Below are 26,519 nucleotides of genomic sequence, written 5' to 3' on the forward strand. Positions count from 1 at the left end.
CTGTGTCTCTACTCCTGCCCAGCAAATAGGTTCATCTGTAATGTTTTTCTAGATTCCATATATTAATATATATGTTAATCCATGATATTTGTTCTTCTCTTTCTGACTTACCTCACTCTGTACGCTATTTTTAATGTTATTATCCTGTAGAACTGTGGTAGGAGAAACATAGCATCTTGTTTGCAAAGAGAGAAGCACACAGCGGGTACTCAAAAACCAGTAGCTTTTACTGTGCCCATGATGCCTTGTCCTTAGAAGGTGCTCCTCAAAATTACTGTTCAATGGAATGCAATGCTTTATAAGGGAAGTATCACACTATAGGAATAAGGAAAATGGCCATGAATTTATAATGAGGCAACAAAATAGAGCAAGTGCATTCTTAACAGTTGCTTCTCTTGCTTGAAAATCATCCTGCAGCTTATATGAAGAGGTAAAATTTTTATTAATATTTTTATCAATAGATTAAATACAAAAATATACCTCTGTGCTTAGTATTCCCTTACCTTACCTATAATACCACATAGAAGGTAAAAATACTAAAGATATAGTAAAATCTTCCATTCTCCCATTGGAGCTTTAAAAAAGTCAGAGCTTTATGATCATTTATAAAACACAGATCAGCAGGAACGGAGAAGTGTGAACACAGGAGAAAACTGGCAAGTTAGCCTTCCTCGATTTTTTTTTTTCTTTCCGAGAAACATATAAAACAATGACTGATTTATAGCAATTCATAAACTATGAATGGATCTGACATGCAGGTTAATGAAAGCCTTAGCAAGCTATAAAAGCCACCTCTATAAAGAGATGAGGCAGTTTTTGTGCAGCTTGTCAATTTGGGCATATTTTATACACATTTTCAAATTCTGAACACAGAAAACTGATCACATGATTTACATGACTTTTTTTTCCTAGTGGGCTGTTAGATACATGGTAGCTATTTATAGAAAATCTAAAATCAGTACGTAGAATCACATATATGATCCAAGAGAAGAACAGAGCCTTTAGAATCAGCATTCTCCTTGTCCTTAATGAATGCCTGTCTAATATTTGAAGTTACCAACCCAAGGACATCTTGCCTTTGTACCATGACATAATGCTGTGATAGAAATGAATTTTAATCACTGAATTCTAGGCTGTTGCCCATCATTTACCTGGTCCAGATATATAGTGGTTGCCTGTCCACAGACCTTTTTTTAAACAGAGCTTCTACAAGGGTATACTTCAGTTTGTTTATTTAGTCACATTATATATGGCAGAACTGACATTGCTTACAGAGTAAATGTGAAATAATTTTCCATAAAGTACTTGGAATCACTGATTTTTCAGTACATACCATGATTTCAAAGGACCAGGAAGTAGATGAATCAAGAAACCTATTTGAGAATACAGATTTTATTTTCTCTTCTAGGAAGACAAGACGGCTGGCTTTTTATACATAAATTGGTATAATAATACAAAAGTATTTATTGCATGAACCTGGTGTGAGTATGTATTCTGAATTCAGAGTCTTTATCTTGTCCTGAACCAAACATCTGCTGCTGTCCTGGTCTAGAATGTGATTCCTCCTTTGCTCCCAGTTCGAGTGCTGTTTCCTTCCTTCACAAACTGGCTTTAGTTATATGTTCCTTGGAAGGGAGACCTGGCTGGCTCAAATAGTAGGAATCTGCCTGCAGTGCAGGAGACCTGGACGCTATGCCTGGATTGGGAAAATCCCCTGGAGGAGGGCATGGCAAGCCTCTCCAGTATTCTTGCCTGGAGAACCCCCATGGACAAAGGAGCCTGGCAGACCACAGCCCATGGGGTCGCAGAGTCAGACACGACTGAGCAACTAAGCAACACAAGTCTTCCTTGAAAAGCCTTTGACTACTTTTTCTCATATTAGTTTGATCCTTTTATATTCTTAGAGACCCTGAAAAATAGCTTAGCTTTTAAGGATCTTTTTAATAACTTCAGGAGTCTTAGGCTGAACTAAACTAAAACTAGTTTGATCTCTTTAGCTATACTAAGAGTTAATTGAAGGCAAAGAGCAGAATTTTACCCCTTCAAATATGCCCTCTTTTCTTGTTCAGCTTATTTAGGTGTTTATTTAAATAAATGAACAGTTAAGACATTTATATGAGCATGTTGCAGAAACTTTGGAATATTTAATAAAATACTTAACATAAGGAAAAGCATAACAAAGGAAATGGAAATTTTACCAAGTTGTGAGAACCATGATTAAAGTCTGTCATGCCTGTTCTTCCAATCTTACTATTTTGTGCACACAGACACAGTTAAACAAGGGTTTTGTCGTACATGCAGTTTGTTAGCCTGCTTTGACAACTCTTATATTTCCTTGTTGAATAAAATATCCTTTGGACAGATGATTTTTAATGACTACATAGTTTTCCATCTTTAAAATATATATGTTTCACTATAAAAAATAAACAACACACGCTGATTGACTCTGAGTTGTGGATGAAATGGAGTGGCTCAAACTTTGCTTTACCGGTTCTATATTTGAGGTATTAGAAGAAAAGTCAAGAAATGAGATGGGCAAACAGAAATCAAGAGGGTTGTCAGGGAACTTCCCTCGTGGTTCAGTGGCTAAGGCTCCATGCTCCTAATGCAAGGGTCCTGGGTTCAAACCCCAGTCAGGGAGTAAGTGAAATCACTCAGTCATGTCTGACTCTTTGTGACCCCATGGACTGTGGCCTACCAGGCTTCTCCATCCATGGGATTCTCCAGGCAAGAATACTGGAGTGGGTTACCATTTCCTTCTCCAGGGGATCTTCCCGACCTAAGGATCGAACCCGGGTCTCCCGCATTGGAGGCAGACGCTTTAACCTCTGAGCCACCAGGAAAGATCCAGTCAGGGAACTAGATCCCAAATGCTGCAACTATTTTAAGATCTGGCGCAGCCAAATAAAAAATATTTTAAAAAAAAGAGGATTAGCTATCTGAAAATGTATGATGACATATGGCTACATTGCAGAGGTAATTCTGCATTGTCTATGATTGATTTTCATCTGATATAGTTCTCACTATATTACTAATAAAATTATAGAAATCAATATGGGTTTATTGACTTTAGAGAAAACAGAGATATAAAGCAAGGATCTATTAAATAATTTGAACCTCAAATTAGTCTTATTTTCTGTGCTAATAAAATCTGTAGAAAGGAACTGATGCATTTTTCAATTCAAGAGGAAGAAGTCTCTGGAAAAAAATCATTTTATCATTCTTAAAAGAGAAAACAGCTTCAGAAAAGGTGAGGAATCGAACAATCATTTGACGTTGAATCCCACCTTTCTCTAACCCTTACTCACTAGAGTCTCAGCAACACCCAGGCACCAGGATTGATCCTATCGTCCAGAGGTTCAGTCCAGGTGCAGGTGAGGGAGACTAAAAGAAGCCTGGGAGCAGGAACTCACTGGCTCAGCCCCTCTCTTACCATTCTCCTATTCTGACTCTGACATTCTAGTAGCCCAATAAACAGTCCTTCACTATTTGCAATTTCCACTTTCACTTCAAGACCAATTCAACTCACAATTTGGTTTCATGCCTGATCAAACCAACAACCTGAGTTACTACCCTCGAGCCCCAGTCTTCTCATTCTTCCAACCCTATTACCTGCTGCATAAGTATCTCCTATAGTCTGCCCCCTCAGGCTGGGAGAGTCACCTGGGTCTTATGTTCAGTATGGACACTTTCCAAATCAGCCTCCACACCCTGCCTAAGTCTCTTTGGATACACAGAGGCCTTCCTCGACTCTATGTCCAAGATAGGCTCCAAATAGGCCCTCTGTTCTCCAAACCAACTCCTTCTCCCCCAGGCACAGTCTATAGAGTTGCCCTGTTTCTGTCTACCCAAGACTTAATACTTTCTGAGAGTACTTTTTGCGTTTTCTATGCTCCCAGTAAGATTTAGATGAATGAATTACTTGCATTTGTTAGGGATTTCACTCTCTCCACCATGTGCCCATGTTCCTATCATAACTGACACCAAGGCTGTTGACGTGTATACAATGTGTGTTTCAATGTGCCCTGCGACTGCTCGCTTGGCTTTCATTAGGTATCAGTCATCAGTATGTAAGTTATTTCAAGAACGTGACCTCATGCTGTTAAATGAAAAACACAAGAATCACATACACATACACACATGTCATTCTCACCTATATATAAACGTGCATTAGTGACTATTGCCTGGGATTCATGATATATGTGGTGTCCATATAAAAATATGGAAACATTCTTTTAAGTATTCTATTGACTTTGGAGGCAGTAAATGGAGGCATGACAATAAATGTGATAAGCATAATCAGGGAACTAAACTTAAGAAACAGTTCACGGGAATTTCTTTTCTTTCATGTCTTTGTCAAATGACTCAATTCTATATATAATTTCCCACAATGGTTTCAAGAAAGAAACATTATCTGATGGTAAGAAATGATCCCTCTTCTTAAATGCCAGCTTTGTTGAAATAAAACAATTTTATTAAACTATAAACAAAGTCTGTGTTCTCTTGGATTTTTACTTATTTTTCTTTTCGTGAAAATAAAAGGGGTGCCTATATACTCAAGTTAAACGATGAAAGACACGTGGAAGCAGAGCTATAGGTGTCCAGGTGAATTACACAATTTAAATGCAGTCAACCACTAGAAATACTGTTGACGATGGGCATGAGATCCTCATCTTATCAGTACATGTTTCTCTTTTACTATCAAGATATTTTTAACCAATCAGCTTGCTCAATTGACTAGACATTTCCCACCTGATTAACTTGAATAAAAATGTAGCAGAGGAACTTCAACAAGATATAATGATTTTATAGACATATGGACAAGACAGAAACAAATCCTTGATAGAAAGTAACTCATACAAAATAATATGACACCTACAAAATTAGTGTGGCTGTTCCCAATTTAAAAAGGAAGCCAGTGAAACTCTCAATTTATTTGAATACTTTGGTACAGAATCAAGAATCAAATGTAAGAAAAAAATTATTTGGATGGATAAACAACACAGTCCTACTGTATAGCACAGGGAGATATTCAATATCCTGAGATAAATTATAATGGAAAAGAATATATTAAAAATATATATATATATATATATATATACACACATATATATATAACTGAATCACTTTTCTGTACAGTGAAATTAACGTTGTAAATCAACTCTTTTAAAAGAAAATGTACAAAAAAAATTTTAGTTGGAAAATTAGTTGGAAAATGTAAATCAACTCTACTTCAATAAAAGAAAATCTACCCCAAAAAAAATTTTAGTTGGAAAAATATCTCTTACATCCTTTATTCCATTCTGTTCCTAGATTTTTTGTAGTAAGATGCTTTGTTTTCTTTCTCATTAATTAAATATGCATATTCTTAAACAATGAAAAAATATTTAAGAAAATATTACTCTTTAACTTATTAATTATGAAATGAAGCTAACTATATGATAGATGAAGTCTTGAATAATTTGTGAGATTAAAAAAAACTTAAAGAAAAAAATGGTGACAAAAATATACACTAAAACCTAAATGGGTTTGGCTGTGATGTCTTTGAAAGAATAGTTTAAAAAAAATCTTCAAGAAATGGTATAGTTAAGAATCTTTTAAGTGCTAAGAAGTATAACAAACAGATTAAGAAATACATATTCCAGGATCAACAACACAATTCCCTGAAGATTCTAGATAACTTTCTTTTGTTTACTCATCAAGGATTTCCTGCCATATGACAAAATAAAATTACCTGTTGTTAGGAATTCTAGTGTATTTTTTGAATAGACATGAAAAAAGAAAATTAAAGTTTGTTTTTTTAAAATGGGAGAAATATTATTATGAACAAATTCTCAGAGCTGCTCACCTCTTAAATCTATGATTCAAGCCAGAAATGTAAGTGATGATAGTGTTGTTCCCAAACTTGACTGCACTTTCAAAACAGTTAGTATAGTTAGGTCTTTGAAAAAGACAGGTAACTTTAATTGAAATAGAAGATAGGTATGTGGTCCACACATTCTGTCTCCATGCTTGACTAACAGCCTCTACTCCAATTACTTCTGCCTAATTCAGATTTCCCCTGTTCTCCAGGATTCAAGCAAGAAAGCTTTCTTTGGGTTTTGAAATACTCTTAATGAGTCTAACAAATCTTCATTTTTCAGAAGTCTTGTTGAAAGGTTAAAAAAAAAGACTATATTATCTTAAAAATAAAAGATGAGTAAGTAAAGTCTCAAGTAACAAGAGTTATAGTTAGTGAGTCAGGAGATGCCACGGTCTTTTTTGATAAACTTGGCTCCCTTTCTGAAAAGTGGATTTTTTCTTTATTTGACAACATCTGAGAATTTTCTAGACAAATAAATAAATAAATAAAGTATATCTTTATCAGGGGTTGTCAGGCATTGCCAGAAAGACAGGGATGAATAGGCAGAGCTCAGAGAACTTTTAGGGCAGTGACGATACTAAGTATGATACTATAATGATGAACACATGTTTATACATTGTCCAAACCCATAGATAATATGTAACCACAAGGATGAACCCTAATGTAAATTATGGACTTGCTCAGTCACTCAGTTGTGTATGACTCTTTGTGACCCCATGGACTGTGGCCCACGAGGCTCCTGTGTCCATGGGATTCTCCAGGCAAGAATACTGGAATGAGTTACCATTTCCTTTTCCGGGGAATCTGCCTGACCCAGGGACGGAACCCGGGTCTCCTGTGTCTCTTGCATTGGCAGGAGGGTTCTTTACCACTGAGTCACCCAAGAAGCCCCAAATTATTGACTTAGGATAACAATAATCTGTCACTGTAAGTTCATCAACTGTAACAAATGTACCATTCTGGCTGGGGGATGTTGGTAATGGGGGAGGAAATAGATGGGGAAACAGTGGAAACAGTGTCAGGCTTTATTTTTCTGGGCTCCAAAATCACTACAGATGGTGACTGCAGCCATGAAATTAAAAGACGCTTACTCCTTGGAAGGAAAGTTATGACCAACCTAGACAGCATATTCAAAACCAGAGACATTACTTTGCCAACAAAGGTCCGTCTAGTCAAGGCTATGGTTTTTCCTGTGGTCATGTATGGATGTGAGAGTTGGACTGTGAAGAAGGCTGAGTGCCGAAGAATTGATGCTTTTGAACTGTGGTGTTGGAGAAGACTCTTGAGAGTCCCTTGGACTGCAAGGAGATCCAACCAGTCCATTCTGAAGGAGATCAGCCCTGGGATTTCTTTGGAAGGAATGATGCTAAAGCTGAAACTCCAGTACTTTGGCCACCTCATGCGAAGAGTTGACTCATTGGAAAAGACTCTGATGCTGGGAGGGATTGGGGGCAGGAGGAGAAGGGGACGACAGAGGATGAGCTGGCTGGATGGCATCACTGACTCGATGGACGTGAGTCTCAGTGAACTCCGGGAGTTGGTGATGACAGGGAGGCCTGACATGCTGTGATTCATGGGGTCGCAAAGAGTCAGACACAACTGAGCAACTGATCTGATCTGATCTGATACATGTGTAGGGGCAGGGGAGTACCTAGGAAACCTCTATATCTTCTGTCCAAATTTGGTATGAACTGCAAACTGTTCAAAAAATAAAACCTATTAGAAAGAGAAAGAAAACAAAACCAAAAAAATTATGATTGTTTTCTCAATAAGTTATGCTTCAAATTATAAATTTTGAGTGAAGGATGTAAATTTGAAACATTTCATTATATAATAAAAATATATATTCCTAAAATAATTGGAACTTCAAATCACTACAAACTACTACAGATAGTGGAGATATGTTTCAACTTGCCCATAACTTCATAAAATATATATGTATTAATATTAAATGATTTGAATATTAACATACATCTGGTGAAATTTCATACAAATAAATGTAAAAATATTAGAAACCTTTCAAAGTACTTCAGGACAATGAAAGAAGAAGAAAAGTCTCTCTAAATAGTTCATAGGAACCATATTCTGACCCCCTTTAAATGCCATTTTGCAACTAATTCCCTAATAGCACTTTGCAGTCATACCCAATTCAGGTTCCTACTCACTAGCTAAGTAGTGGACCAGCCTCAGAGTATGCATTTTTTTTTAAACCACTGCTACATAAGCAAAAATTGCTTTTATTGAAGTGTAGTTGATTTACAGTGTTGTAGGGGTGCACATTTTTAATTCATCCTTTGACAAATTTACAAATTTCTACATGTGATAGATTCTTAGGGTTGCTTAAGCAAGTTAAAGCTTTGAATTAAAATAAAATTCTCAAAGTCAAGGATCTCTCCACAATATCAAGACGGAAGAGCAAGGGAATATTTTTGAGTAAGTGAGACCAAAAGGGGAGCACAGACCTTGTAAATGTCATAAAGAAGGACAAAGGAAAACTCTACATGAGCCCAGTTAACAGCCCAAGGAGTGAGTAATTAGACATATGGATTTTGAGACATGATTTGCAACAAACTTCAGTCACTGTATTAGAATGAGTGTTAGGCAAGGGACTTCTGGCCAGCAGTCTGATTGTGTCTGATTGACAGACACAAACCCATCACCTGTGAAGTCCTCAATCCTTGGGTCATAAGCTGACCTGCTCCATAGCTCAGATTCTTCACTTATAAACTGGGGAAAATAACACTTACCTTATAGAATGATTTTTTTTTTTACAGAATAATATTCATGAAATGTTAGAAAATATATTATGATATAAATAACAATGATATCAGTAACATACCTAAAGTTGTAAACTATATGTACAAAAGGCTTATTACATTTATAGCTATAAATAAATAAGAATTTCTTACCAAGGATGAATTCCAACTGTGGTTCATTTGGAGTCTTCTGAATGCCTATGAATAATAGGCACAAATTCAGATTGACTATATTTAACTCATCAAAATCAAGTGAACATATATAACTCTCTCCCTGCCCACAATGTATAAACACGTTATTTGGCAGAACAAATAAACTCAGTTAATCATCCAGACGTATATAACAAGTCAATTCTCAGGGCAGGATGTAATATTTATAGCAAAACTAGATATGGCTAAAGATTTGATTGCTCTATTTAGTTCCATGGTTATAAAACAGAAATATTGTTTCCGTAAGGCATGAAAAATGCAAAACATATTTTTCAACTGTTTCTGTTTCTTTTGTATATATGTCGACAGAGATGGAAGCTTCACAAAGGATGACCTCATCCAAGTCTTCTCTGAAGCAGATTTCTCTTTCACACCACCTCGACCTTGTGCTAATAGTAAATAATTAAAGAGCGATTTCTAGTTAGGTTACTCAGGACATGATGACGGTAGTTATTCTGCCAATTTATTGATAGCTCAAATCAGTATTCTATTAAATGTTCTTTCCTTTTTTGGCAGTTAAAAAAAATCTATTAACATGGCTAAATGATTTAAGATGAAGTGGGAGGGAAAGTAAGTTTGAGAACAAAGGTAAGGAAATGGGAACATTTGATGGTTAGAAGATAGAAAGGTAAGGCTGTGGCAAGTAATAAAATGGTAGATGGATTCGTTAAGACCACAGTCTGTTTCAGAGCTTCCCAAACAAGAGTGGCTGACTAGGGATATAGCCATTTTTTTTTTTCAGTATCATCAAATGAAATATAATCTATAAAAATAATGAATCAGTATGTTGTACACCTTCACCTAATATAATATGGTAAGTCAATTATACTTCAATAAAAAAAAAACAGAAATAGAGATTATAAAAAATATAAAACCAAATAAATAAAACTACAAAAAGTAAGCACAACAACAACAAAAATAAAGAGTGACTGAGGATTGGGATGTCATTTGTCACCACTCATGGGTGACCAAGAAATAAAAGAGTATTATAAAAATCTTCTCCTTGTTTATCTTTATTGGTGCACTCATCAGATAAAACTTATATGTATTAACATTTAGTCATGAATATACTGTGTCCACTACAGACTGGCACTTGCTATCCACCTCTGCAAGGATTAAATCATGAGCTGCTGCAGCTGCTGACCTTCAGTATCCCCTGAAAGGAATTTAGGGTGGAGATCATAAATGAGGCACTCTGTGATTTGCGGAAAACAACAACAACAAAATGGCAGAACAGGTTTTCAGACAGATATTTTCAGGAGACAATTTTATAAGCCCAATTCTTGCATCTCCTCATATCTAGAAAAGCACTAAAATCCTTCATGGTGACATCTGCTCCTTATAACTAGCAGTGACCTTCATGAGAATAGCAGAAACCTTCTGCAGAAATATGTGCTTGATTGCATGTACTCCTCTTTCACCAAAGTCACATGTACACTGACCTTTCCCCCTGCTTCTTTGGAGCAGTTCCTAAGAGCTATCTGAAATGCTGTCTCCCGGGCTATAGTTTTCATTTTGCCCCAATAAAACATAACTCATAACTCTTATGTTGTGTATTATTTTTTCAGTCAACAACTGTTAGAACCATCTCTTTGTATAAAACCCATCTGTTTTTTATATACAGAGTTCATATTTTTTGCATTTATGTTTACTTTTATTTCCTACTGACATTTAACAATTTTAGACTTTCTAAGAGGGGTTAGATTGACAATTATTAGGTAGGTCTTTGTTAATTTCAAATACTGTAGTTATTTTTTTAAAGGCTATTAACAATTCTGCTATAAGCTCTGACAATCAAATTACTCAAATAAACTCATCCAACCAGTATCATTTTCTCAAGATTATTTTTATAATGTAAATGAAATATGAGAGGTTAGGCATATGTTTACCAGGGCTAAATAACTGGATAAGAATTTTTTGAATAAAACACAACACATGGCTGATTCATGTCAATGTATGGCAAAACCACTACAATATTGTAAAGTAATTAGCCTTCAATTAAAATAAATAAATTTTTAAAAAAGTTTATGCTAAACAATCTAACCCAAACTCTAGAATGTTAAGCATGAGAGGAAACATATAATTCTTCCAATGATTTGAATTACTGGAGTAGCACAAAAAGCAACGTTCATGTTCAAATGCTAATCCTGGCCAAATAGCCAAGCTTGCTTGCTCTATTGATGTGACTTAGGTATGGCAGCAACCGCTAAGCAGCTAGTGTAATCATTGTGCCCTAATGTTCTCAACTGAAGTGTCTTTGGTTTTAAAGAGAAAATTTCTAGGTTTCAAAAAATAATTCCACATGAGAGTAGAAATATATTCAATAGAAAGTGTGCAACAACAGCCTCCTAAATGGTGTCTCGGACCCTCTCTGTGCCTCCACAATTAGGTCTCCATCAACATCCAGAGTGATTTTTTCAAAATTCGAGTACTGTCTTAGTTTTCCAATTGATCTTCAAATAAAGATCAAAATCCTTAACAAAAAGAAACTATATACTGTTCTTAATACACATTCAAGAACAATGGTTCTATTTGATATTGAACCATTTCATAGACTATCATCTACCTCACCCAGGATAAAAGAGGAGAGACGTATCATAGACTTAGAACACTGAAATAATAGTGCAAAGGAACAAAGTTATTTAATTTGGGAACAAAGTTATTTAATTTTATACTCACTTGTGAACTGAAAGTCCCCGGTGTCATTCGCCTGGGGGGTAGGCAGAAAGTTCTGGCCTTCTTCTGATGCTCCTTCCTCTTTGATTTCCATGATCAATCTTCACAGTTCCTTAAATCTCCCCAATGTCTGTGCCCAAATGCCACGGCCAAAGATTCTTGGTTTAATATAGGTGTATTTTCAGCTAAAGTCCTGATATTCCCACTCTGAAATTCTGCATTTAGGAAACAGCAACAGGAAAAGTCTCAGTTACTTCCAAGTTCAGTATAAAGCTAAAAACTCAAGGTAGTTAGAGCCTACAGATACCTTCGTATGAACTTCCTTCCCGCCTCTCCCACTTTTATTTTCAGAATCTATCCACACAGTTACTGTATCATAAACTCTGGGTTAAATGGGTATTCTCTATGTAATCATTTTACTGTCATATGAGATACTTCTAAATCCTGAGAGGTATATTATTTCTCTTCTAATTCATTTTGTAAAGTAGCACATAGCTATAGGAGCTGCTAAATTAATATGTACCTAATTTAGCAGCAAGAGCAGATAGCATCTTGACAAAGCATTAGGATGTTCAGCCAAGATGTATCTTACTATCATTCCTTCCATTAGAACTGCCCTTTATGCTTATCTCTCTACCCACTTTTGTTACAACACTATTCATGAGCACATTAAGACCATTTGGCACAACACTCTTCTTCCAAGATGAGCTAACAGGTTGTTCAGGGAAGTTCCAACTTCATCATTATCCATAGTTTCTTGCTTCTCTGCCTGATCAAAGTTTAAATGTTTAATGATTGGGATATATAGTGAAAAGAATGAATAATAATTCTAAAAAGCTAAAGTTCCAGGGCAAACGAAAGGAACAGAAAAATGATGAAAATTAGCATGGGGAAAGAAAGCCTCCAAAAGTTTAATACCCTGTTACACAGACAGACTCAAACAGAATTAAGTTCATTTGATTTTTAGTATGTTATTCATGACCAAGAATGAATCAGGAAAAAAAAAATCAACGTTGTTTTAATTCAAGTTACCACCTGAATTAAAATGTATAAAAAATCTTTAAACGTCTACCCAATGCTATTTAATGAGATAGCAGCAATGGAGTTTGGTTTGGAATACTGATTTGGTTTCCAGCTTCACAAGTTCATAAACTCACTCTTTGTTGTTTTTAACAAAGCAACTTCATTTATAATTCAGCTCTAGTGTTTAAATGTCATCTGGCAAAAATTAAATCCAGAGAGCATCTTGAATCTTTAGAACATATTACAATAAGTCTGCAGATAAATACACATTGGCTTCTAAGGATATAACTAGGAATACTTGCTGGGGGTAAAAGGCTATAGTACTATCAATAAGACCAAATCCATTAATTTGGTAATTATATGTTTTATTGAGTTATAGTTGATGTACAATATCACATAAATTACAGGCATACGACATAGCGATTCACAATGTTTAAGGTTATACTGCATCTATAGTTACTATAAAATATTGGCTATTATATTCCCTGTGAGGTACTATATATCCTTGTAGCTTATTTTATACATAATAGTTTGTGTCCCTTAATTCCCTACCCCTATATTGGAAACAAAAGCAAAAATAAATGGAACCGAATTGAACTTAAAGGAAACCATCAACAGGATGAAAAGACAGCTTACCGAATGGGAGAAAACATTTGCAAATGATATGACTGATAAGGGGTTAATATCCAAAATATATAAAGAGCTCATACAACTTAACGTCACAAACAACCCAATTAAAAAAATGGACAGAGATCTGAATACACACTCTTTCCAAAGAGGAGATGCAGACATGCCAACAGGCACATGAAACCATGCCAAGCATCACTGATCATTAAGGAAAAGCAAATCAAAACCACAGTGACCAATTGCCTCATACCAGTCAGAACGGCTGTCATCAAAAAGAACACAAACAAATGTTGGAGAGGACGTGGAGAAAAGGGAACCTTCATACGCTGTTTGTAGGAATGTAAACCGGTGCAGCCACTGTGGAAAATCATAAACATATATATATATACACACATATTTACATAATTTTGCCATTTGAAACAACACGGATGAACTTGGAGGGTACTTTGCGAAGTGAAATGCCAGACAGAAGAAAACAAATACTGTATGATATTACTTGAATGTTAAGTCTAAAAAATACAACCAACTAGTGAATATAATAATAAAAAAAAAGGAAGCAAACTCACAGACACAGAAAACAAATTAGTAGTTTCCAGTGTGAGAGGGAATGGGGGAGGGGTAATATAGGGGTAGAAAATTATATTTCAAATTAAGATAATATTTTCTTGTTGGATTATTTAAATTTAGATATCTTTTTAATATATAAATAGGAAAGGCGCATACTTATTGTACCACATTCTTTCAAGAACCTATGACAAATGCATTAGCATCAGTGGGATGCATTAGCATTCATATCTGTGGAAGGGCGCCATGTATGTGGGACTCAGATACACGGATTTTGTAAACTTTACTACACACTTTGACCAAAGACTCAATCCCTAATCCTGATCAGTCATTTTAAAAATTGTAAAGGAGAGCCTGAAGTCAGGTAGGTTGATTCCTCCAGTTCCATTCTTCTTTCTCAAGATCGCTTTGGCTATTCGAGGTTTTTGTATTTCCATACAAATTGTGAAATTATTTGTTCTAGCTCTGTGAAGAATACTGTTGGTAGCTTGATAGGGATTGCATTGAATCTATAAATTGCTTTGGGTAGTATACTCATTTTCACTATATTGATTCTTCCAATCCATGAACATGGTATATTTCTCCATCTATTAGTGTCCTCTTTGATTTCTTTCACCAGTGTTTTATAGTTTTCTATATATAGGTCTTTAGTTTCTTTAGGTAGATATATTCCTAAGTATTTTATTCTTTTCATTGCAATGGTGAATGGAATTGTTTCCTTAATTTCTCTTTCTGTTTTCTCATTATTAGTGTATAGGAATGCAAGGGATTTCTGTGTGTTGATTTTATATCCTGCAACTTTACTATAATCATTGATTAGTTCTAGTAATTTTCTGGTGGAGTCTTTAGGGTTTTCTATGTAGAGGATCATGTCATCTGCAAATAGTGAGAGTTTTACTTCTTCTTTTCCAATTTGGATTCCTTTTATTTCTTTTTCTGCTCTGATTGCTGTGGCCAAAACTTCCAAAACTATGTTGAATAGTAATGGTGAAAGTGTTATCAAGACAGTATGGTACTGGCACAAAGATAGAAATATAGATCAATGGAACAAAATAGAAAGCCCAGAGATAAATCCACGCACATATGGACACCTTATCTTTGACAAAGGAGGCAAGAATATACAATGGATTAAAGACAATCTCTTTAACAAGGGGTGCTGGGAAATCTGGTCAACCACTTGTAAAAGAATGAAACTAGAACACTTTCTAACACCATATACAAAAATAAACTCAAAATGGATTAAAGATCTCAACGTAAGACCAGAAACTATAAAACTCCTAGAGGAGAACATAGGCAAAACACTCTCTGACATACATCACAGCAGGATCCTCTATGATCCACCTCCCAGAATATTGGAAATAAAAGTAAAAATAAACAAATGGGACCTAATTAAACTTAAAAGCTTCTGCACATCAAAGGAAACTATTAGCAAGGTGAAAAGACAGCCTTCAGAATGGGAGAAAATAATAGCAAATGAAGCAACCGACAAACAACTAATCTCAAAAATATACAAGCAACTCCTGCAGCTCAACTCCAGAAAAATAAATGACCCAATCAAAAAATGGGCCAAAGATCTAAATAGACATTTCTCCAAAGAAGACATACAGATGGCTAACAAACACATGAAAAGATGCTCAACATCACTCATTATCAGAGAAATGCAAATCAAAACCACTATGAGGTACCATTTCACGCCAGTCAGAATGGCTGCGATCCAAAAGTCTACAAATAATAAATGCTGGAGAGGGTGTGGAGAAAAGGGAACCCTCTTACACTGTTGGTGGGAATGCAAACTAGTACAGCCACTATGGAGAACAGTGTGGAGATTCCTTAAAAAACTGGAAATAGAACTGCCTTATGATCCAGCAATCCCACTGCTGGGCATACACACTGAGGAAACCAGAAGGGAAAGAGACACGTGTACCCCAATGTTCATCGCAGCACTGTTTATAATAGCCAGGACATGGAAGCAACCTAGATGTCCATCAGCAGATGAATGGATAAGAAAGCAGTGGTACATATACACAATGGAGTATTACTCAGCCATTAAAAAGAATACATTTGAATCAGTTCTAATGAGGTGGATGAAACTGGAGCCTAGTATACAGAGTGAAGTAAGCCAGGAGGAAAAACACCAATTCAGTATACTAACGCATATATGTGGAATTTAGAAAGATAGTAACGATAACCCTGTATACGAGACAGCAAAAGAGACACTGATGTATAGAACAGTCTTATGGACTCTGTGGGAGAGGGAGAGGGTGGGAAGATTTGGGAGAATGGCATTGAAACATGTGAAACGTCATGTATGAAAGGAGATGCCAGTCCAGGTTCAATGCACGATACTGGATGCTTGGGGCTGGTGCACTGGGACGACCCAGAGGGATGGTGTGGGGAGGGAGGAGGGGGGAGGGTTCAGGATGGGGAACACATGTATACTAATTAAATAATTTTCTATTAAAGAAAAACAAACAAACAAACAAAAAAAAGAAACAATTTTATGGTTACCAGAGGTGGGGAGTGAGAGGATCAGGAATTGGATGAAGGCAGTCAAAAGGCACAAACTCGTAGTTACAGGATAAATACTAAGGACATGATGTACAACATAATCAATGTAATTAACACTTCTGTATGTTACAAAAGTTGTTAAGACAATAAACCCTAAGAACTCTGACCACAAGGAAAATAATTTTTTTTCTTTAATTTTGTATCTGGCTGTTCACTAAACTTTTTTGGTAATCATTTTATGAGGTCAAATCAGTCAAATAAGTTAAATCACTATGATGTACACCTTAAACTATACAGTGCTGTATGCTCAATAAAGCTGGGGCAAAAATAAAAAATAAATAAATAAATAAAAATTGTAAAGGAGATCTAAATAAGGCAATAAGGATGAATCCTAGCAAAATAATAACCCGGTACCCAATGACAAGTGATTAACAAATGTCAACTCTGTGTGTGGGTTGTGTGCACTTGTGTAATTTGAGGGTGAGTAGAGCTAAGAGTCGGACACGACTGAGCAACTTCACTTTCACTTTTCATTTTCATGCATTGGAGAAGGAAATGGCAACCCACTCCAGTGTTCTTGCCTGGAGAATCCCAGGGACGGGGGAGCCTGATGGCTGCCGTCTATGGGGTCGCACAGAGTCGGACACGACTGAAGTGACTTAGCAGCAGCAGCAGAGAGGACTAAAGTAAGATGCCCACAAAGACCCACTAACATAGTCTCATTTTAAGCACGCCCTTTCAAAACTGAAAAATGAACTCAATTTTAGAGAGTATGGAGCCAGACCTATGAAACAAAGCTTATTTGACAACCTCTTATGATTCTATTCATTTCCATTCTATCTTTGTTGCACTTGAGGACAAATTTCAGGTGTGATAGTTATTAGCAAGGCACAGACCTCAGAAGGAATCAGCTACTGTACTGGCAAAGTAAAAACCAAGCATTTCCAGCTGATAAATATAGCCTTTACCTAGGGTTATGGTTAGGGGCAGTAGTTCCTTTTCTGTGTCTGTTTGGAAACTTTTTGGTTTGGAGATCATGCATAAAAATAGACTGAGGTTTTACCATACCACACAGAAGTTTAAAACAGCCAGAGACTAAACAATTCTTAAAGCAGAAAGAAACCACATTAAGTATACCTTAAGCAGAAGAATAACACACTTATATTTGATTTTTAGAAAGCTTTTGTTGATGTTTTTTAGTAGCTAAGTCCTGTCCCACTCTTTTGCGACTTTATGGACTATAGCCTGCCAGGCTCCTCCGTCCATGGGCTTTCCCAACAGTGGAGTGCGTTGCCATTTCCTTCTCTAGGGCATCTTCCTAACCCAAGGATCAAACCTGCATCTCCTGCATTGGTAGGTGGGTTCTTTACCACTGAGCCACAAGGGAAGCCCCTTTAGAAAGTTTATTGAAAGTCAAAGAGGAAAATATACTAGAATGTGACAACTCAGTAAGGAAATCAACCTGTTTGGAGGCAATCCTAATATTCTAGAAAAATAAAATAATAAAAAGAATTCATGCCAACACAGAAGCAGATAACTAGAGAAGAAAACTGGATCCAAACCAATTAGAATCTGGATTCAAATCAATTACTAAATAGAATTACCTAGACTTGGTGATGGAATTAGATGTGATGTCAGAGTTGAGATAAAGGAAGACAGAAATTTCACATGGGACCCAGTCTAGTTTGGGCTATGAAGCTATTTGTAGAATACAGTAAGTCCCCTCCATGTGAACCTTCAAGCGGTGAACTCTCAAAGATGCACACATGCGTTCCATCAACATCAGATGGGAATGAGACTGCAGCTTGCCCTCTATTTCCTACTGCTGATGACCCTTCAGGTCAACCATCTCCCACCTCCTCTCCCTCCTCCACTCAGTAACTCTTCTTGCCTGTTCACTCCATGTCAGCCCCTGTATGCCAGCTGTTGTGCTATACTACTCTACTTTTCAAGGTACTGTACTGTAAGATTTAAAATGTTTTCCTTTTTTGTGTATGTTTGTTTTCTATGTATTATGCGTGAAAAGTATTATAAACCTATTACAGTATAGTACTATACAGCCGATTGTGTTAGTTGGGTACCTAGGCTAACTTTGTCGGACTTACGAACATGCTATTGGAAAGGAACTCGTTCATATGTGGGGAACTTGAAGAAGGGATTGCAGTCAAAGATGATGAGTTTGATTTTAAACATGTTGCTTCTGAGATGCCTTAAGATATTCAGAAAGCAATTGAACACATGGGTCTAGATCATGGGAGAGATATTAAGGCTCTTAAAATATATTTTTGGTCAATTATTGTTGACTAATGGTTGAAGTCAAAGGGATGCATAAAGTCACAGAAAGCAAGGGCATGCAGTGAGAAGAAGGATGACTGAGGACTCAACCTTAAGGCACAGAACTGTTTCAGAGAGCAAGAAGAGATGTCACCTGGGAAAGGGACCGGCAATGATGGGGAGAGCAGAGAGGAGTGACCAAGGGTAACAACATCATTGTTTCTCAGATAAACAGTGCCACTGGGTTAAAAGATGACTTCACTTTTTTTCAAGAATGGGGACACGTGTGCATATTTAAATACTGAAAGGACATAACCAAAGGAATAAAGAGGAATTAAATATTAAGAAGAAAGGAGATGATTGATGGGGCAAGGAAAATCTGGATGCTAGTACCTGCTGTGATGAAAGGAGGGGTAAATAGAAAATTAGATATGATCTGACACGTAAGGGAGAGAAACTTAAGGATATTCGCCCTATGGCTTCAGCATTTTTTTTTTTCAAGAAAAGGACATATTTGTGAACTCTGGGTAAGTAAAGATGTCTCAACCTCACTTCAAAAGCACAGTTCATAAAGAAAAATGTTAATAAATTTGACTACATTAGAAGAAATATGTTCTGTAAGCAAAAGATACCATATAAAGTGTGAGATAATTTATATACTAGGAAAATACATTTGGAACACAGAAGTTTTCCATTTCTGCTTACATGAGGACGGAAAGACTATTACTCCTACCAGAAACTCAAGAAAAAGCTGAATAGTATATAAAATCCTAACTTTTCCTTAAGTAAGCAGAGAGCTGAGGTCTCAAAGCAACCAACCAGCCTGAGCTCTTAGAAAAGATAAATTCCTCCAGAGAGCAGAGCTGTCTTTCACCAGAAGAAGGGATGTCAGGCTCCAAACAAGTTTGAAATGGAAATTCAATCAAAATATTTAATGACTTACTAAAGGTCAGGGTAGGTTACCATGAGCATATATAGGTACTGAGAGCCACAAACTCAAAGGTAGTTTGTAACCATCAACAGATTTTTTTCTTCATGAACCTCACCAGACGCTCATGAGGAAGACTGGGAGCAGAACAGGATATGAAGAAAGCGTCCTTGATAATGCAGGACTGTGGGAGGCAAGCAACAGAAAAAACACAGCACATCACTTGGACCCGCCTCTCTCCAGAACAAAACTGGCCAACACTGTTGCCATCAGGGCACAGGTGAAAACTCATTGCGATGAGGGGATGGAAACGAGGGAGGAGGGAGGAAAGTTTCCTGCGATTGTTTCATTACAGATCCTCTATTTCTAAGAGAAGGAAAGAATCACTAAGAAAGCCCTATCCATAAGGCCCAAGAGCTCAAGACAGCAACAATATAAACAGTCAGGAGAAAAGCAAATAAGCGATCAAGAAAACCAGACTCATATGATGCGGAAGTTGGAATTATCAGAAAGAGAATACACTAAAAACCGTAATGGAGGGGAAGGAGGTGGGAGGGGGGTTCAGGATTGGGAACACGTGTACACCCGTGGCAGATTCATATTGATGTATGGCAAAACCAATACAATATTGTAAAGTAATTAGCCTCTAATTAAAATAAATAAATTTAAATTAAAAAAAAAAAAACTGTAATGGAAAAGGTAGACAACCTGCATGAGCAGATGGATATTTTTAGCAGAAACTATTGGAAAGAATCAAATGGAAATGCTAGGAATGTAAAAGACAAAAATATTTAAAGACATCAGAACCCTGATCTAGAAGTGCAGAAAGCACCAAGCAGAAGAGTCACATACACACAACCCCCCCACCAATTATCAAACAAGCAAAAACAAAACAAAAAAAACTTGTACATATATCATATTCAAACTACTATAAACCAAAGTTAAGGAAAAAAATTTAAGGTAACCAGAGCAAAAAAGGCAAAGTACATATAGAATGACAGAAATAAGAAAACATTTTGGACTGCTTAGGAGCTATGTAAGTGACATATTTAAAGTTCTGAAAGAAGAAAAACTATCAGACGAAAATTCTATACAAAGTAAAAATAACCTATAAAAATTCAGAGAGACAAAGACTTCTGCCCAGACAAATAGAAAGTGACAAATTCATTACAAGCAGACCTGCACAGCAAGAAATACTAAAGGAAGTTATTCAAGCATGACATAACAGAGAAATATCTGGATCTGCAAAAGAAAAGAAGAGCACTACAAATGGTATAAAGGAAAATAAATGTTAATTTCATTTTTTCTGACTTTGAGTAACTATAAAAGATAATTTCCCAAAGCAGAGGTTGGCATAATTTTCCTGTTAAGGACAGACAGTAAATATTTTAGGCTTTTGGAGTCACGGAGTCTCTGTCAGAGTCACTCAACTCTGATGCTACAGTGTGAAAGCAAATACTGAAAATACATAAACAGGTAGGCCTGGCCATGTGACACTAATATTTTATTTGCAAAACTAATTGGTATTCAGAGTTTGTTTGACGCGCAGACTAGTATCTACCAAACACTGGTCTAAAGCACAATTAGTAGCAACGTATTGTATGCTTCTAGCATATGTAAAAAATAACATCAGTAGCAAGATGATGAGAGTGAAGAACAGGGAGTTATTATTGCTTTTACACTAAAATGATAGGCTTCTCTGGTCACTCAGATGGTAAAGAATCTGCCTGCAATGGAGGAGATCAGCATTCGACCCCTGGGTCGGGAAGATCCCCTGGAGAAGGGGATGGCTACCCGCTCCAGTATTCTTGCCGGGAGAATCCCCATGGACCGAGGAGCCTGGTGGGCTACAGTCCATAGCGTTGCAAAGAGGTGGACATGACTGAGTGACTTTCACTTTCATTTTCATGCTAAAATGATAGTATACAATTATATCACTAAATTATGTGAAAGTAGACTATTTGCTCTTAATCCAACCACATCAATAACTACATTAAATGCAAACAATCCACAGACACAGATACTTCAATTAAAAGAGTGAGACTATCAGCTTGGATAAAAAAGTAAGTCCTGACTATATGCTTCATGCTCTTCTATGCTTAGTTGCTCAGTTGTGTCCGACTCTTTATGACCCCACGGACTGTAACACAGCAGGCTCCTCTGGCTGTGGAGATTCTCCAGACGAGTATCCTGGAGTTGGTTGCATGCCTTCCTCCAGGGGATCTTCCCAACCCAGGGATCAATCCTGGGTCTCCTGCATTGCAGGCAGATTCTTTACCAGCTGAGCTACCCGGGATGCCCTTCATAGTTATATTTATGCCTCATATAAATATGAAATTTATATATTTTTCCAGTAGTCATGTATAGATGTGAGAGTTGGACTATAAAGAAAGCTGAGCACTGAAGAAGTGATGCTTTTGAGCTGTGGTGTTGGAGAAGACTCCTGAGAGTCTCTTGGACTGCAAGGAGATCCAACCAGTCCATCCTAAAGGAAATCAGTCCTGAATAGTCATTGGAAGGACTTATGCTGAAGCTGAAACTCCAATACTTTGGCCACCTGATGCAAAGAGCTGACTCATCTGAAAAGACCCGGATGCTGAGAAAGATTGAGGGTGGGAGAGGAAGCGGACAACAGAGGATGAGATGGTTGGATGGCATCACCGACTCAAGGAACATTAGTTTGAATAAACTCTGAGAGTTGGTGATGGATAGGGAGGCTTGGCGTGCTGCAGTCCATGGGGTCACAAAGACTGAGCGACTGAACTGAACTGAAAATGAAATATATGCTTCATAGTTATATTTAAATAGAATGACATACATAGGTTAAAGTAAAAGGATCAAAAAATATAAACCATGCAAACATTAATCAAAAGAAAACTGGAGTGACTATATTAATATAATTAAAATAGATTTCACATCAAGCAATATCAAAAGGTACATAACACACATGTGCCTAACAGCAAAGCTTCATAATACATGAAGCAAAAACTTAACTAAAAGGAGAAACAGACAAATCTTCAATGATATGCTTGGAGATATCAACATCCCTCTCTCAGTAATGGACAGAAGAAGTAAACATAAATCAGTGAGGATACAGTAGACTTAATCACACCGCCAACAGCTTGACCTAATTGACATTTATAATACAATGAATTCAACAGCAACCAAATATACGTATGTATTTCAAAGTATATATGGAATATTCACTAAGATTATATCCTAGATCATAAAACAAACCTTAACAAATTGAAGAGAATTGCAATAAAAACAAGTGTGTGTATATAAATCACATTCACACTCATTAGAATCAGAATGAAATTACTACAGTACATATCAAAATATGTTGAAGGGAAATTTAGAGTATTAAATGCTTATAATAGAAAAAATGATCTCAAATCAGTGATCTAAGTTTTCCCTTACAACTAGAAAAGGAGCAAATAAAACCTAAAACAAGTAGAAAAAGGAAATAATGTGTTCGATTAAGGTAACCAACAAAGATTTAGTTTCCAGAATATTTTAAGAATGTTAGAAAAACAAACCCAAGAGAAAACACTAGCAAAACATGTAAATAAGTAACTCAAAAATATTAAACACAAATTGCCAAGAAACATATTAAGAGATTTTGAACTTTGCTAGTTATCATGGATGGAGAAGGAACTGGCAACCCACTCCAGTGTTCTTGCCTGGAGAATCCCAGGGACGGGGGAGCCTGGTGGGCTGCCGTCTATGGGGTTGCATAGAGTCGGACACGACTGAAGTGACTTAGCAGCAGCAGCAGTTATCATGCAAAGGCAGACTAAAAGTACATAACCATTAATAAGTAAAAATTTTGAAATCTCAAAACCTCAAATATTAATGAGGATTTGGAACAACAGAAACTTTCATGCACTGAAGCTGTTCCAATCATAATGGAAAATAATTTGGTAATACTAGTAAAGTTGAAAAGCAATTCTACTTCGAAGCATACATTTGAGAAAAATTTAAACAAATGCATACCAGAAGACAGTTGAAAGGATGTTTACAATGAATCAACTAATAATAAATATTGAAATAGGCCCGTCAATAAGAAACTAGAAAAATATAATGTGGTCTATTCATCCTATATAGGATGAATTTTCATTTCAAGTATCAACACTGATTAACTTCACAAAGCACAGAGAAAAGAGAAAGAGTGAAAAGGACCATCAGACAGAGAGAGACAGAGAAAGAAAGACAATGGCACTTATAGAAAATTTTAAAACATATAAAATAATATTCCAGTTCTGCATTGCACAGGGGTCCATACACATCATAAGTACAATCATAGAGAAATGTACAATAAACATTAAAAGAAAATTGTTATGATATTTGGGAGGAAGGGTGTGTGAGATGTGATCAGGAGGAGGATCGAGGGGTCTTCAACTCTACTGAGAAAGTTTGATTTACTAAACTGGGTAAGGACTTCCCTGGTGGTCCAGTGGTTAAGACCATGCTTCAATGTAGGGGGCACAGGTTCGATCCCTGGTCAAGGAACTAAGAATCCACATGGCATGTGGCACAGCCAAGAAATTTTTTTTAAAAAGGAACTCTCATGTAAAAAATAAAACTGGGTAACAGGTATAAAACGTCTACTATATTTTTCTTTGTGACTTTGGTATGTCATAAATACTCATGAATTTAACTAAATTATGTTCATGTGTTGAGAGGAAATAGGAGGAACACAAAGCTTGAGAAGAGTGATGGAATCTTGTGCTGGTCTTTCCGAGCAGTGAGCGAGGAACAAGTAGGTGGGACAGTATGGGTCCATCTGAGCCTGGAGACACAGGTTCATGGAGACCTCTGTATAACTGTGTGACTTTCTCCAGCAGAGCTCATCAGCCTGGCGAAGAAGGACAGTTTAGTTGATATAGTGTTGGGGTTCTGTCTACAGGTGCAGTGAGAGAAGGGTATAATACTAACGTGGCTGAAAGGTTTCTAGGCTGGATTGGGAAGTCATTAAGGGGAAAGATGTGACGTACTGGAAGCTGAGAGAATTTAGTCCTAAGTGATAAGTCCAGGGAACTTTTATGGGATAAATGGGTAGACAAAACAGGGTGGTCTTTGTGGTCACTAGCATCCATAAGACAAAGAATTGGTACCAGGAAGGATGCTAGGTGGGGTTATTCCCACGGTCGTTGCAATGGCCCAAGAGAATATACGGGCCAAGAGAAGACCTTGTGTCTGGTAGAAAAGTGTAAAGAGAACCGGAGTTTGGCCAATGAACAGGATCAACAGGGGTGGAGGTGTGGCAGAGCAAGGCATAACAGCTTAGGAGGGCTCTCATGACACCTGGAAAACAGGAACCCTGCCTCCAGGCTCTGTATATGTGGCCGGTCTTCATTACAATAGGCAGCAAGGTAGCAGAAAACTGCAGAAAAGCAGGTCCCCATTGCGACAAAGAGACAATATATTTTCTCAAGAGGTAGAAGGCAGGTGGGACTATTTTTCACAGAAAAAAAAAAAGACTCCAAAGACCTTATGTAATTTTCAAAAGTGAGAGGATCCAAGGAAGATTGAGTCATAGCCAACTAAGCTCATGGCAAAATGGGAGTGAAACAGTGGGCCAGGATACTTGACAAGAGGCTCTTGTGGTTTAGGATGTATCCCAGGATGACATGGGTGTGAGACATTGTACCACAGGCTGTTCTTTGTTTCTAAGTGAACCTCTGGTTAAAGATGCTTCTTGGCCTGTTCAGGCTGAAGTCCAGAAGGAGAGTACTTGGAGGCTTGATGACACTATATATCTGCCATTTTCATTTAGGTTTACAAACAGTGCTTTGATGTGATGTGTCAAATGAATTATTATTTTCCAACCATCTCAAAAAAAAAAATACTAGAATAGCAAATTTCTGTTATGTTGATGGAGTGTAGCCTAGGTGGTGCTAGTGGTAAAGAACATATTTGCAATGCAGGAGACATGGGTTCCATCTTATAGAAGGAATGGGCTACCCATTCCAGTATTCTTGCCTGGAGAATTTGATGGATAGAGGAGCCTGGAAGGCTACAGTCCATGGGGTCTCAAAGAGTTGGACACAACTGAGCAACTAACACACACATATTATGTTGATGGTATAACCTTTCATGGGCTTCCCAAGTGGCTCAGTGGTAAAGAATCTGCCAGTCAAGCAGGAGATGCAGGTTCAAGCTGCATCTTCATCCGTGGGTTCAATTCTTGCCTGGGAAATCCCATGGATAGAGGAGCCTGGCCGGCTACAGTCCATGGGGTGGCAAGAGAGTCAGACACGACTTAGCAATCGATTGAACAACAAATAGCCTTTCAGTAACTAAGCTACCAAACTGCTCACTTCATGTTAGTGTTGCAAAACCTTCTGGAGCCAGGACTTCATTCTAATAAAGCAGATATAATTCAGAATGCTAAATCACTTTAAAACCTTCTAAACATCCACACTTTGCAATATGTACATGGATGGGCTGAACTTCTACAGATCAGCCAAATGCTATATGGGGACAAGAAGAGGTGAAAGAAGGAATACGATCCAGATGGAATTTACCTCTACCTTCTCAGCTCCTTTCCCCTCACGGGAAATGTCAAGTGCTTTGAAGGCTACCATTACTACAAGAGAATTTCATTCACATTTGTTCAGCCAGGAGCATAGTTCAGTTCAGTTCAGTCGTTCAGTTGTGTCCGACTCCTTGTCACCCCATGAATTGCAGCATGCCAGGCCTCCCTGTCCATTACCAACTCCCAGAGTTCACCCAAACTCATGTCCATTGAGTCAGTGATGCCATCCAGCCATCTCATCCTCTGTCGTCCCCCTTCTCCTCCTACCCCAATCCCTCCCAGCATCAGAGTCTTTTCCAATGAGTCAACTCTTTGCATGAGGTGGCCAAAGTACTGGAGTTTCAGCTTTAGCATCAGTCCTTCCAAAGAACACCCAGGACTGATCTCCTTTAGAATGGACTGGTTGGACCTCCTTGCAGTCCAAAGGACTTTCAAGAGTCTTCTCCAACACCACAGTTCAAAAGCATCAATTCTTCAGTGCTCAGCTTCCTTCACAGTCCAACTCTCACATCCATACATGACCACAGGAAAAACCATAGCCTTGACTAG

At 37.2% G+C, this 26,519-nt stretch overlaps 1 protein-coding gene across 5 annotated transcripts in view; it reads right to left on the reverse strand.

Annotated features, from left to right (window-relative positions):
- INPP4B (inositol polyphosphate-4-phosphatase type II B) overlaps window positions 1-26,519 on the reverse strand; it is an 857,173-nt gene that overhangs the window by 410,315 nt on the left and 420,339 nt on the right. For 4 of the 5 annotated variants that reach the window (XM_070386586.1, XM_070386587.1, XM_070386583.1 and 1 more), the window contains 2 exons: window positions 11,509-11,720; window positions 8,773-8,817 (listed from right to left, as the gene is read on the reverse strand). In XM_070386586.1, the coding sequence (XP_070242687.1) occupies window positions 8,773-8,817; window positions 11,509-11,599 (136 nt within the window). In that variant the 5' untranslated portion in view covers window positions 11,600-11,720. Of the gene's footprint in view, window positions 1-8,772; window positions 8,818-11,508; window positions 11,721-13,405; window positions 13,505-26,519 lie in introns of those variants that run through there. The other variant, XM_070386585.1, reaches the window with a different exon arrangement.

This window comes from Bos mutus, chromosome 17 (assembly GCF_027580195.1).
Source record: "Bos mutus isolate GX-2022 chromosome 17, NWIPB_WYAK_1.1, whole genome shotgun sequence".
Lineage (NCBI taxonomy): Eukaryota > Metazoa > Chordata > Mammalia > Artiodactyla > Bovidae > Bos > Bos mutus.